We start from the raw sequence: 15,075 nt of genomic DNA, 5'->3' as shown, positions 1-15,075 counted from the left end.
TTTGACATTTCATAGAACAGATATTAGAATTAATTGCATTTGTCTCCAAGTATTACTTTTGAAATCAGTCACATGTTTTTTTGAATACCTTTTCTGGGCAAAGTATTGCACTTAGCAGTGTGGGAGCTGTAACACCAACATTCAAGGCCTCGGGGACACAATTCTCTAGGTTCCATTGCTAGATTACTGTCTGCACTTTCTCATCTCCTTTACTGGTTTCTTCTCATCTTTTTGACTTTGAATTTTGAGTGCCTTGGGGCCAGTTCTCAGACTTTGTCTCTATTTAATTTTAATTTCTGACAGTGTGTGTAGTTCTGTGGCTTTACATACCATCTTATGTTGATGAAGCCTAAATCTGTATCTTCAGCCTTGACCTGTCCTATCTGATTGGATGTCTTCAAGGCATTTCAAAATTACCCAAAACTGAACCCTTGATTTCCTCTGAAACCTGCTCCTTCTTTAGTTTTTCCGGTGTCGGTAAATGGAAACTCTGTTCTACAAGTTGATCATGACAGAAACTTTGTAGTCATTCTTAATCCTTCTTTTTCTCTCCGACCATCCACCAGATTTACCCTCAAATCTTGTTGACTCTTCCTCAAAGCTATTTTAAGAAGCCAACCTCATCTCACGACCCCTTTTCTACCTTGCTTTCCAAGCCATTATCTTTTGCTAGGATTATTAGCTTTCCAACTGGTCTCGTAGGTTCTATCCTGCAGTGTGTTCTTTCCACCTAGCAGCCAAAAGGATCTTTCTAAAATGCAAGCTCTTTCCCCTCCCACCATTCCTTCTCATATCATGCAGAATAATAGTCAAATTCCTCACCACGGCCTAAATGGTACTACACAACCTGTCTTCTTATTACCTTTCTGACTCCATCTCCCACAACTAGCCCTCTTGCTTATTCCACTTCCACAAAAATGTCAAACACACCATAGCAATTTTAAAAAATTATTAATTCCATAAATATTTATAAAATGTGCCCAGCACAATTTTAGGCACTGGAGATACAGTAGTGAACAACAACAACAAAGAAAACAAATCCCTGTTTCATGGAGCTTGCTTTCTAGTGGTGGGAGACATAAGAAATTAATAAATTAGGGATTGATGAATTCTATGAAGAATAAAGAAAGGAAGAACGAGGAGTTTTATATAGGATAGTCAAAGAAGTAACATTGGACCTGAGAAAATGACAGAGCAAGCGGGACAGTGGTCCAGACCTGAGGAGTAGGTGTAAAGGACCTAAGGCAGGAGCATGTCTGGTGGAGTGGAGTGAATATCGTGCATAAGAGAGATTGGCAGAAGCAGGGATTGGTGAGGTGACCAAGGTCCAGATTGTGAAATCTTTGTAAGGACTTTAGATTCAGTAGTTAGAAATATACCGAAAATGGGAGGTGGTGATGATGATAAGATTATGGAATTAATTAAATGTATATAGAACTTTTTTTGTAAAACACCAACTAAGTAATAGACTTTTGTGTCATCCAGAAGTAATAATCAATTCATTGAACATTTGTTAAATATAGAGAACCTTCCATGTGCCAGGACTTGTACAAAGTGTAAAGAATGCAAAGATGATTAAGACATGGTAGTGCTCACTGCCTGGTATGGGAAACAGGCATATAAACAATTTTTTTTGCAGTGTCTCTAGGAGCTGTAACAGCTACCAAAGTCTGAAGACTAGGAGAGGCCTCAGAATTTTATAGTCTATGAGCATGTACACTTAAACCTTGAACAACTCAGGGTTGAACTGTGTGTGTGGGTCTACTTGTATATAGATTTTTTCCAATAAATACCTCTACTGTTTTTGACCCATAATTGGGAGTCTGCAGATGTGGAAGACCAACTGTATGCATTGATCTTCACCATTTTATATAGAGAACTTGAGCATCCACAACTTCAGTGTCCACAGTGGGGAATCAGTCTTCCTGGAATCAGTCTTCCTCGGATACTGAGGGTAGATAAGTTTTTCGAGAGTCAAAGTTATATGTGGATTTTCAGTTGCACTATGAATAGGCACCTGCAACCCCCATGTGTTCTTTTTAGAGAGGCTTTTATATTTCTATTTATTAACCCAAGAAGAATTTAAAAAGTAGGCTTCTCATTTAGCCATGGTGATTGTCAAATGGTGCTTCTGCTGAGATGAATACCTGAATGTGGCACTTACCATATCTATCTGCAGTATAAATAAGTTGCAGTAGTGGGCAAGAGATAAATTTAAAAAAAAGAGAAATCTAGAATTTGAATCATGGTATAAGCCATAGCATTTCAGGTGGTTCAACATGAAGTAATGCTTCTTGTTTTTCTTAATAAATGATATATTGCAGCCTTTTGCCAGTCTTCATTGTTAAAGCTACCTCTTGCTATTTTTGTCTATTTTAGCAGGTTCTACTCTCAAAACACTTAGCTACTCTGAAAACTTCCTAGTTTTCTAAGATATAATGCATGCCAGGCCCTGTCCTCAGTGCTTTACCTATGTTTTCTCATTGAATCTTCACAACTCTATAAGGTAGGGACCAATTTCTCCATTCCAGACTTGAGACAGCTGAGACACAATGAGGTTTACTAACAGTCCAGTTTCATACTGTTGTTAAGTGACAGAGCTGGACCTGAGATCAGAACCCAACTTCAGAGCCTTCACCCTCACTCTCTGCCTGCCAAGATAGATTAGCAGTGATTGCAGAATGCTTCCTTATCTGGAGAGATTCAGATGCAGTGGTCCTTAGCCTGATTGGAATAGGGCACCACCTTTGTAAATTTTGAATTATGAATTTCCCTATTTTAGAATGCAGTGAAGAATATTTAATCATCACATATTTCCTTAGGTCCAAAAATGTGTACATTCTGCCATAGTTCTAGTCTTGGCTTTGCCCTTGACTACTGTGTGAACTTGGACAAGTTTTTTAACCTGGGGTTTGGGTGTGTCCACTGTAAAAGGAAGGGATTAGACTAGACAATTCCCTGTATTCTCTACTAGCTCAATAAATTATCTGATTCTGTGCTGTACCAGAATTAAAGTTTGATATCAACTTTTTTGTCTAATCGTGGAGAACCTATTGTTCCAAATGAAAAAAAAAGAAAATAAGAAAGTATGGTTAGTAGGTTAGTAAGTGTTCTCCTTTGCTAGGCTCTTTTGTTATTTTAAATACTCAAAAAAATTTATGCCAGGGTGCTAGCTTTTGCCATCTTAAAGTGTATCTGTTGTGTGCTCAGTTTTAAGGGATAGGAATAGTCCCTGAAGGTCTATGCTAGACACAAACGAAAATGGAACACTCAAGACTAAGCACTAAAAATATCTCGGAAAAATGCTTCCTCCATGTACTCATTGGAATAGGTAATTACTGTGGCAACAACAAACTAATTTGAAGTGTTAGCTGTTAATTAAAACACTGCAGAGCTGTACAGTTATCTTTTGGTGTAACCAGAGCCTCCATTCAAACTTCATTAATCACTTTACAGTTAATGTGTTGAGGAAGGTCAAGACAATTGAGATGCAGTATCCGCTGAAAGTAAACAAATTCCTTTTCTCTGGGTAGAATGCCATTTGCAAAGTTAAGGGGCACACTCCACTCATACCTGGCATTACCTTTGTCATCCACTTCTCCTTGATAATTAAATGTTAAATTGGTCCTGTCATTGCATTGTAAACCAAACCGCACAGTATCTTTATTGGTCGAAATTGAACCCAAACTTCCATGGATGAATGTCATAATTAAATCATCAAGCCTCCCCTTTTAATTCACTTGGAAATAGGAAACCTTTCCTTTGGAAAAGAGATCGGCTTTCTTTACAAGCTAATTAAGTTGCCAAACTGTCCGATATGGTATATATGTTAGACTATCTGCTAATCATTTCTTTATCGCTGCTGTTGGTCTCAAAAGTCCAGGTGCTGTTTGTTGTCCAAAGTAACAGCACTATTCTTTTTATAACTTTTGAATCCTTGTGTATGCATTCAGCTATTCTCACATTTTAGTCTTTGGTTAGTGATTCTAATATACAGTATTTTTAAAAGTTGAAATTAGAAGAACCTGTGGTATGCAAGAAGAAAAATAATATATCATTATTACATTTTACAATTATATTACCTGTATTTACATGGAATAAAGTTACTAAATTCCTTCAAACCACATTTAAAATTAGCTTAGTCTAACAACTCTGTCAGGCTTTGAGGAAAATACAGTGTGAGTCTTTATATATCAATTTACCCATGAGTTAAGATATATCATATCGTGACCTGAAATGTAGTTTCACATCGTAAAAGTCTTGTAATAACATATATAGTAAAGTAAGTGGTAATTTGTTTTAAAACCAGTATGATATAGGATTATAAAATGTATATCACTATATTCAAAGTATAAAACATTTTTAAATTTAAGTTTTATAAACTTAATGCTATTTATATATATTAAGGAAGTTGATATTTAGAGAAAGTCTTTAGACACTACAGATTGAAGAACTCTTTGTTGAAGTGAACAACTGCCAATTCTTTTAATCTTGCCTTTTCTTTAAATGAGATATACCTGAATTTCTTTGTAATCGATAAAATAAAGGCTGTTTACCTTCCATAATTGGCTTAACCTTTGTTCACTCTAGTAGGAAAAGCAGAATGAATTTCTTATAACACTCATACGGATGGATATATAAATACATTTACATATGTTTTTTTCCTAGTCTTACCTGAATTTGTAACTATTTATATGTGACAAGTTATTACCAATACTTGTAGGTTCTTAACTAAATTGTATCTATAAATTCATCGCTTTAAAAACACTTGTCAGCGGATTGCACAGCTCTGTAAATTTACTAAAAATCATTGAATTGTACACTTAAAGCAAATGAATTTTTTCATGTATAATTACATCTTAATAAAGCTGTTAAAATTTTTTTCCAGAGCAACCACACAAATATTTCTGCCAAAACAACAGAAAATGATGTTCTCATTTGATAGTAGTAGAATGCATATTTTGTTTTTGTTTTAAGAAATGAGCAGTTTTTGTAACTATATGGTGATGGATGTTAACTAGTTTTACTGGGGTGTTCCTTTTGCAATATATATAAATATCAAATCACTTTGCTATATACCTGAAATTCATATAGTTACATGTCAATTATATCTCAAAAAATAAAAATAAAATAAATGAACAATTTTTACTAGTAGGTTATTCTCAAGTATGGGAGCCTGGTCAATTTTGCAACTTGTCAGGTGAGGGCAAGGAATTCCTGAGACGCTAAATTCCATTCCTCCCCATCCTCCCTACCCCATTCATGTCTTAACATTTTAGCCGAGTGAGAGGAAGAACAATCCAATCTTGGCTAATATGCAGAATCCTCTGTGGAGCAAGATTTTAGTTCTTCCGAACTAGTTCATCTCTTTATACTTTTATAGACTTGCAGTAACAGTGCTTGTTCATGTTGCATGGTTTTTTGTGAGATTTTTGTATAAGGCAAATTGTTTCTGGATAATGGTCAGAATGCACAGTCTTTGCAGTACATATATGAAAGGCCACATTTCATTTAAGCACAAAAAGTCTTGATGAGATAATGGTATATTATTTCTGCAAACTTTATTCTTACTCTTTTTCGTAAATGAATATATTCATTTTCCTTGACTTAATTTGTAGTTGTTTCTCTATGTCTGGTCATTTGAACTTGTCTCGTTTTTGAAGCTTATTTAATATTAAAAGATGCCAGCTTTAGGAAAAGATGAACCGCTTAGCTGAACCTTATAACCCTATGACTTCTTATATGAATTAGCCATAGTTAATTCCATTTGTTTTGAGATTATTTTGATGAAATGTAGGGATATAGTTAATCTGTATATGTAATTGAAATGAAAGGAAAACCTCCCATTTTATATGGTTCTGTTTAGTGCTTAGCGGAGAGCAGTAGAAGACCTCCCCCTGCACACTGACAGTATATTGTTAGGGATCTGGAGCCAGAAGACCTAAGTTTGAGGTCTAGTTATGCCACTTACTGACTTCGCACTATTATGCAAACTACTTAACTTCTCTGCGCTTCAAAGTTCTTGTCTATAAAAGAATAATAATGCCAGTATTACCTCAGAGGGTTATTTTAAGATAATGTATAGTGAATCATTTTGTAAGCCATTAAGCTCAATAGAAATGTAAATTACTAATTTCATTAGTGTTCTTTGAAAGTATGATATATCCCGTTGCTGCAGATGTGTTTAGATTTACATTCATGTCCTTAACTATTCTGTAGGTTGTTCAGTGATCCCAAATGATTTTCTTTTTCTTTTTCCCATAGAGCATATCATGTCCCAAGTGGGAAAATATTAGCTGTAAAGGTAAGTGCTGGATAAATTTTATGAAATTCATGAAATTCTTGATGCTCGCCACTTTTTCTTCCACATGTTAGCTTGAGTCACAGGTGTTGTCAAAGAGGAAAGGAAATGGTTTAAGGTTTGGATGGTAGGTGGTGGAAACTGTGGCACTTTGGCATTCAGGCTTCTGAAGGTATTTGAAGTATGCCTTAGAATGAATGGTTTCCCTGGTCTTTCAGCTCAAAACCTTAGCAGTTAGTCACTCTTTTTTTTTACCCCCCTCTATCTCTGACATCTTGTAAGTCACCAGACACTGTCAGAAATTTTCTCTGAAATGGATCCATTTGTCATTTTCTCATCCTCATTGCCTTGGGCCCCCATCAGGCTCACATACCTCCTACCTGGACTTTTTGTAATAACTTCATCACTGTACCTTGAATCTTTTCCTTCTCCCATGTCCCTTAACTCTGCCACCAGAATTGAGAAGTTAAATCCAGATCTGACCACGTCACTGTCTTGGCACTCTCCCGTTTGCCCATCCCAGTAGTGTGCTACATAATGTACAACATAAAGCCTAAGGTGTCTGCCTCGCTTCCGACCCTTTACATAGGGCGTCCTGAAATACCCCAGAACCACGCCCACCAATAGTCAAGCTGCGCATAACTCTTGGGTGTTCTAGACAGTTACCTAAGACACTCCTCACTTGTTAGCCATCCTTTCCATATTCTAAGGTGCCAGTCCTGCCATGAGACTTTGGGTTTAATCTCTGGCATTGGCTGTTGGTGTTTGATCTTCCCATCATTTTACCTCAGATTTCCCTAATGGACTCTCTTGAATTGTACCTCTGACTGAACCTTAGACTGCCTCAGGTCCAACCCCACAGAACCCCACTTTCAACCCTGGGTTCTTAGCTAACAAACCGGTCAGGCTGCTTTGTTCCTCACCCTCTCTACAGATTGGTCAGGTTCTCTATGGATTGGCCCGTACCTACCTTTACAGCCACATCCTCGGCTTTACTTGTCTATTACTTTCCATTATGCCATCTGGACCCTTAATATTGAAAGCTTTTATTTTCTGAGTGACTCCTCTATGCCAGGTATTATGCTAGATGTCATATAAATGTTATCTTTAATACTTAAAACTACAAAGTAAGCCTGTGTATTTTAGATTTGAGGAAACCGAGACTCAGAAAGCTGAATTGACCAAGGTCACACAATTGGAAGAGCCAGAGCCAAGATTTAAAACAAAATCCATCTGACTCCAAAGTGCATGTCCTCTGCATCACCATGCAGCCTTTCTTACAAGTCATTATCATTGCTCCTCTTTCTGATTTCTATCTATCTTTTCAAGATTCATCTCCAAGATGCCTTCTTAGCTATCCCCAGTGAGAATTCAGTCTTTTTCCATAACACTTGAATAGTATACATTTCTATATCTTTTATCTAGGAAACTAAAAATCTGAATAAATTGCAGTTGGTTATACCTTTTAGTAAAGTTAAACCAAAGCTAAGACTCAGGTCTTCTAACCGCTGTATAGTCCAGAGTTCTTCTGTACCACAACTAATACAGCACCTAGAATGTGTTATGTGACAATATCAAGTCTAATTTTAATAAATAGCTTTTGGCGAGGAGATAAAACAGAGCTCCCTGTTGTATTCTAGCTAAACTAGGTTCACGGAATTGTAGAACTGAAAGAGGCCTTTAGAGATCATCTCTGAAGCCCAGCATTTTACAGAGGAGGAACCTGAGGTCCAGAGAGTTCCCAGCATAGGTATTTTAGAGCTATTCTCCATCCCGCTCTTCCCAAGTTCAGTGAGTACAGCTATGTCGTATCACCTTGGCCCTGGGTTGTCTTTTCTATACCTCCTGAGCTCCCTCTCCACTCAGAGGACACTTCCACCAAGTTAAGCATTATTTTCTTTCCTGTCAAGTTAGTTATTTGTTCCTTTAATGTCAAAACTCTTAGATTTCTGCCAATGATATACTTAAAGACAGTCAACCTTAGGTTAGTCACTCCAAGAGAGGCGAGTACTGCTATAAATCATCCAAAAAACTTATTATTTGGCCTTGCAAGTGCATTATAATTTTTCATAATTTCATACACTTTGGATTATATTTAACTAATAGTTGTTTCTGGAAAGGATTAAAAGCAATTTTAAAGAAAACACTTAAGAGGGTCTGTTAAAGCAGAGACTTTCAATAATGAAAACAAGTAGAGGTTTACAAATATACTGTTCTTTAGACCTGACCATAAAACTGAGCTTTAGAGTAAGGACTGTATTGTATTCACTTCGCATCCCTAAATTGTATAAAATAACATACTAGATGCTCAAACTGAGTTGAATGAATGAATGATTTAAGAGTAGATTTGATTATTATGTTTAAACTTTTTGTTTAGCCCCAAGCTTCTCGTCAGTGGAGGCAAAAACCATGTGGCTTATATATTAGTCATAATCTAAGAGAAAGAAGTGTACTATTTTGTCAAACAGGCAATTTTTCGTTCAATCTTACAAGTGTTTTAGTTTCCAAATCTGTAGGGATTTTCCAGATGCCTTTCTGTTATTGATTTCTAATTTAAATCAGTTGTGATCTGAGAACATACTTTGTATAAATGGAATTATTTTAAATTTATTGAGATTTGTTTAATGGCCCAGAATATCAATTAATCTTGATGTTTCCTGTGCATGTGAAAAGAATGTACAGTCTGTTGTATAGGGTATTGTATAAATGTCAATTAGATCAAGTTGGCTGATAGTGTTCAAAATTTTTGTATCCTTACTGATTTTTATCTACTTATTTATCAATCTTTAAAAAAGAGATTTTGAAATCTCCAGCAATAATTATGGATTTGTCTTTTTTTCCTTGTAGTTCTATCGTTTTTTGTTTTTGTTTTTGTTTTTTTTACTTACTATTTTTTGAAGATCTATCAGGTGCATTTGGAATTATTATGTGCTCTTGATGAATTGGTCCCTTTATGGTTACAGAGTGACTTTCTTTATCCATGATGTTGTTCTTCACTCTGGAATCTACAGTGTCTGATAGTCATATAGTTACTCCAGCTTTGAATAGTGTTAGCATGATATGCTTTTACTTTTAACCTTCAGTGTCTTTATATTTGAGATGGATTTCTTATAGACAGCATGTAGTTGGGTCTTTTAATCCAGTCTGAAAATCTCTGCTTTTTATTGGGGGTATTTACATTGCATGCGATTATTGATATGGTTGGCTTCAAATCTATCATTTTGCTCTTTTCTATTCTGTCTGTCCTTTTCTTAGCAGTTGTTTTAGAGTTTATAGTGTACATCTTTAACCTATAAGAACTTAAACGTACTTATATTACATTCAAGTAATGTGGTACCACTTTATAGCATGAGAACGTAACACAGTTTACATAGTATACTTTCATTTCCTTCATCCTGACTTTGTTGTTATTATTCACGCATTTTACTTACTCATGTTATAAACTCTAAAACGTTAGTATTTTGCTTTAGAGAGTTATTTGTCTTTTAAAGACATTGAAAAAGAAAAGATTTATATTTACTCACATTTTCACCAATTACAGTGCTCTTCATTCCTTTGTGTAGGTCCACATTTCCATATGGTATTATTTCTTTTCTGTCTGAAGGACTTATTTCTTTCACATTTCTTATAGTGCATGAGTCTTCTGGTAATGAATTCTTTCAGCCTTCGCATGTCTGAAAAGTGTATATTTGACTTTCATTTTTGGAAGGTATTTTCACCACTTATGAGAATTCTAGGTTGCTTGCTTGCTTTCTTTCTTTCTATGATGACATTGGTTAACGAAATCTAGTAAGTTTCAGGTGTACAATTCAACAGTAAGGCAAATTACATACATACATATATACGTATGTATGTAATATGTGTATATATGTATGTGTGTATATATATGTATATATACGTATGTGTGTATATATATATGCATATATATACATATATACATTGCATTGTGTGTTCACTGCCCATAGGGTTTCTCTTTTCTTTCAATATTTTAAAGATATTATTTTACTGTCTTCTGGCTTATATTCTTTCAAATGAAAAGCTTACTGTCATTTAAATCTTTATTCTTCTCTGCATTAGAACTGACTTCTCTGGCTGCTTTTAAGATTGTTTTCATTATCACTCGTTTTATGCAATTTAAAAAAATTTTTGTTTTTCAATTAGAGTTGACATTCAGTATTATATTAGTTTCAGGTGTACAGCATAGTGGTTAGACATTAATATAATTTCAAAGTGACTATCTCCTCTATGCTACACTTCACATCCATATGACTGTTTTGTAACTATCAATTTGTACTTCTTTATCTTTCACCTTTTTCATCTGTCTCCCCAACCTCCCTCCCATCTGGCACCCATCAGTTTATTCTCTGTATTTATGAGTCTGTTTCTATTCTGTTTGTTAACTTATTTTGTTCTTTAGATTCTATAGGTAAGTGAGATCATATGGTATTTGTCTTTTTCTGTCTTATTTATTTCATTTAGCGTAATACCCTCTAGGGGTTCATCCATGTTGTTGCAAATGCTAAGATTTCAGTTTTTTTATGGCTGAGTGGTATTTCATTGTATATAGTCTTATGCAATTTGATTATGATGAGTTTTTATGGAATTTTCTTCATGATTGTACTTAGGATTTGTTGAAATTGTTGGATCTGTGTACTTTTAGCTTTTATCAAATTTGGAAAAATTTTAGTCATTATTTCTTCAAATATTCCCTCTCCCAACTTTGTTAAGTTAAATTGCATGTATTAGGTCACTTGAAGTTGTCTCACAGCAAAATGATGCCCTGTTATTTATTTTAGTCTTTTTTTCTCTCTAATGTTTCATTTTTGGATAGTATTTGTTGTCAGATAATCAAGTTTCATCTTTTCATCTGCATTGTCTAATCTATTAATCATGTTCAGTGTATTTTTTCCTTTCAGATACTGTACTTTTTATTTGTAGTAGTTTAAGTGGACCATTTTTACATCTTCCATGTCTCTATTTAATATGTTCAATCTTTCTTTTACCTTCTTGAATATATGAAATACAGTTAGGATAACTGAATTAATGTTTTTGTCTATCCTATCATATGTGTCATTTCGGGATAAGTTTTGACTGCTTTTTCTCCTCATTTTGGATTGTATTTTCTTTTTTAAAAATAACTTATAATTTTTATTGGATGCCAGGCATATCTAGTCCTTGAGGTGCTAGATATTTTTGCTTTCCTATAAATATTCTTGAGCTTTATTCTGAGATGCTGTTTAGTGACTTTGAAACAGCTTAATCCCTTCAGGACTTGCTTTTAAGCTTTATTAGATGGGACCAGCCCAGTGGTTAGTCTAGAACTAATTTTCCCCACTCAACTGAGGCAGTAGCCTTTTGGATACTCTACCCAGTGCCCTGGCAATTACAAGGTTTTCCACCCTGGCTGGTAGGAACACACATTCTCTCTGCTTAGTGTGAGATCTGGGGATTGTTTCCTCTGATCCTTTCTTTCCCTGGCCTCGGGTAGTTTCCTGACATCCATGTGCTGATCATTACTCACCTGGACTCTAAGACCCCTCTCCAGATCTCTGGAGTTCTCTCCCTTTGGTGCTCTGCCAGTAACCTCTAGCTGCGTTGGCCTCCTCAGACTCCCTCAACTTAGGGAGGTGGCTGAGCTCTGCCTGGGCTCTCCTCCCTATAATGTGGCCTGGAAACTCTCTAGTCAGTCAGCTGGACCATCATAGGACTATTCTCTTTCTTTTATTTCCCATCACTCAAGGATCGCTGTCCTGTTTGGCTAATGTCAAATGTCTGGAAGCCTGTTGATTTTTCTGTTTTTGTTTTTAGTATCTCTTCCTTTCTTATCACCACTCTAATCCAGATGCTTTGTTTGGTCTCTTGTCAGAAATGTTGACCAGCTTTTAAACTTTTCGCTCAGAAACAGAAGCTACCATTTATTGATCATTTATACTGTGTTAAGCACTTTACATACATTTTCCTCATTTAATACTCACAACAGTCTTTTATTGTTGTTACCATTATTGATCCCCATTTTACAAATGCAGACACTGAGACACAGAAAAGTTAAATAGCTTGCCTAAGGTCCCACAACTAATAATTAACAGAATCAGAATTTGAACCCAGGCAAGTCTTGCCCCAAGTCCATGCTCTTAACCTCTGTGTTGCCCCTCACTACCTTTGGATTTGGCTTCCTAAAGCATAGTTCTGGTAACATTTCTTTCTCACTCCACAGTCTTCAAAGGCTCCACATAACTTCTCAATAAACTAAAAACTGTGGGTTGGAACTCAAGATCTTCCACAATATGTAGTCAGCCTACCTTTATAGCATTATCTTATATGATTGAATCCTGTGCTGCTTTTTAAGTTGAACTTGTTGCCTTATCGGAACCCAGGTGCTTGCTTCAAAACTTTGATTCACATGTTTCTCTCTAATTAGAATGCCTTCACCTGTATCTCTCCACCTATCAAAATCTCTAACACCCTTCAAGAGTCAGCTCCAAAGCTGAACTTACTGTCACATGTGGTATATCTGTCACTCACTCACTTTCTTCTTTGAACCTCTCTAGAATTCTGTGTCTCTTGAGTGTTATCACATACTTCCTTGTAGTTTACTATTAGTGTATGTATATGTTTCCCCTATTATTTTGAAATCTCTCTTTAAGTGGGGAACAGATTTTACTTCTCTTCTTGTTTTACTCATTGATTCATGCAGAACCTTGTGTGGAAGGCCTAGTGCATGTCAGTGTAATGACTAGATGTTCAACACATAATTTTTTGAATGACTGACGGAATAAATAAATTGTGTTCTTTCTTTTTTCAGTTTACTCATTCATCTTTTGAGGTAATGTCTTGAAAGCAGGTTCAGCTCACATACAAAATATCCCATAGTGTTCTTTGTATGGACCATTGCTCTCAGCCAGAGTATTTCTTAGCTTTTTTATATAGTAAAGGGTGAAATGAAAGGTTAAGAGTTAGAAGCACATTTGATCTTTTCCTGACCCTCTCCTGACTTTGTGTGACTTCAAGCATGTCACTTGAACCTCTCAGTGACCTCAGCTGTGAAACGGGGCTGCCTGGTGTCACAAAGGGATTGCAAAGAGCAGCAAATCACAGTCCTTGTCTAAACAGAATCATCTATAGGCCTCTGATGCCTTCATAGAATGATGAGGAAAATTTAATTTCCCGAGTCAAGTGGTCAGTTGGACCCACACTTTGAACGTCTGTGGGAGCAATTAGATGAGCGTCCTTGAAAATCTGTTACTTTTCTCTTCCCACTCAAAGTATTTTTAATTTTTATACTTCGAAACGTTTTTATTTTAGACAAAAAAACATTGTAATGTTTCTTTTTTCAGACTTCAAAAGTGGGAAAATATCACTTCAGATATTTTTAAAAGCAAGATGAATTTTGAGAAGAATAGAAGTACTTTGAATTTTTATCTTACACTAATGAATTTAGAAAAATTTCTGCCTCAAAGCACTTTAAAAATGATACTAATCACATTTTAATGATAACTATTTGACGATGACTGTAAACTCGTGAAATGTGTTCCTAACTAGCTTTTTTGTCAGGAAATGGTATAGGTAAGCAAGACAATTGCTAACAAGTAGAGCAAAAAACAAATAAAAATAGCCATCTTGCAAACAGAACCTTTTTATAACCATTAATGTATTCTATTAAACCCTTCAAATCTATCAACCTTTCAGCTTAATAAATTTCCCAGTATTATTTCATTTTTAATTGGGAAAAATCCACCTAACAGGAAATTTCTTAGCATTGTATATAGCATGTGCTGATTATCATTCTTTGACTGTTTGGGGTTTCTGCTGCTTTTAAACTAGCATTTAAATGGACCATTTGATTAATCATTTGTATACGGACTGTAATCCTCCCAAATTTCCGTTCTGAGTTGTACATACTGTAAAAGACAATTATGTTGCCACAGATTAAATACACGAATTAAAACAGAATAGCGGCTTAATTTGACCTGTGATTTTGCTCTCCTTCCCTTTAGTGGAGCGTGTGCCACTCCAGCAAATAAATGAAGTCATCCATGACAGGTTGTGATGAATTGCCGTATTTATACTGTATATTTTAATAGCCTCACACTAATTTAAATTGAGCACAAAGTAAATTATAATTCAGTCACTTGACTGCTTATATTTAACTTGACAACTCATCCTTATTTGTCCTGGAGGTGTAGCAGAGAGCAGCGGAAATGCACTCAGGTATTTCAGTTTCTCACTTAACCCTTTCTCCATGAAATGCTTCATGTTCAGATTCTCTTCAGTTTGAAAATTTTAGCTCTTCCTAGTAATAATAGTAATAACAGCAACAATAATAATGAAGACCCAGGAAGTCCATACTTTCCTGTACTTCGAAAAGAAAATTAGTATTTGCCACACTTTTTTTCATTACCTTCAAATAAGAAATTGGACTTGTTTATTTTTAGCAGTTTTAAAGCTCACTCTTAGGAATGCCCAAGGGAAAGAGAATTAACCTTCCACCTAGAGTGCCAGGTCTCCCAGAAAACAGAAGAGCATTTCAGTAGAGTTATTTTAAGGTGGATTTTACTTTCTCTCTCAAGTTCCCAGAAATTACTTTATCCATTTTTCTACCATTATGGAATCTCTACTGTTCTGGAATATAGCAAATACCAAAATGATCAAGGCCTATTAGAGTGCAGTGGATTGGCTCCATACATATAGTAGTATTACTTGCAACATTTTAGGCTAGTATAACACTTTTATTTATTTTGGTGTTTGTATCTTTAGTTTTTAATTCAGTTGTAAAA

The 15,075-nt window shown here is 35.4% G+C and overlaps 1 protein-coding gene across 8 annotated transcripts in view; it reads left to right on the top strand.

Annotated features, from left to right (window-relative positions):
* MAP2K5 (mitogen-activated protein kinase kinase 5) overlaps positions 1–15,075 on the top strand; it is a 245,476-nt gene that overhangs the window by 69,791 nt on the left and 160,610 nt on the right. For all 8 annotated transcript variants that reach the window (XM_023527273.1, XM_023527276.1, XM_011385914.2 and 5 more), the window contains exon 9: positions 6,265–6,304. In XM_023527273.1, the coding sequence (XP_023383041.1) occupies positions 6,265–6,304 (40 nt within the window). The remainder of the gene's footprint in view (positions 1–6,264; positions 6,305–15,075) is intronic.

Source organism: Pteropus vampyrus, unplaced genomic scaffold (genome assembly GCF_000151845.1).
Source record: "Pteropus vampyrus isolate Shadow unplaced genomic scaffold, Pvam_2.0 Scaffold15, whole genome shotgun sequence".
Taxonomy (NCBI): Eukaryota; Metazoa; Chordata; class Mammalia; order Chiroptera; family Pteropodidae; genus Pteropus; species Pteropus vampyrus.
This window is presented reverse-complemented; position numbering and strand designations above follow the sequence as displayed.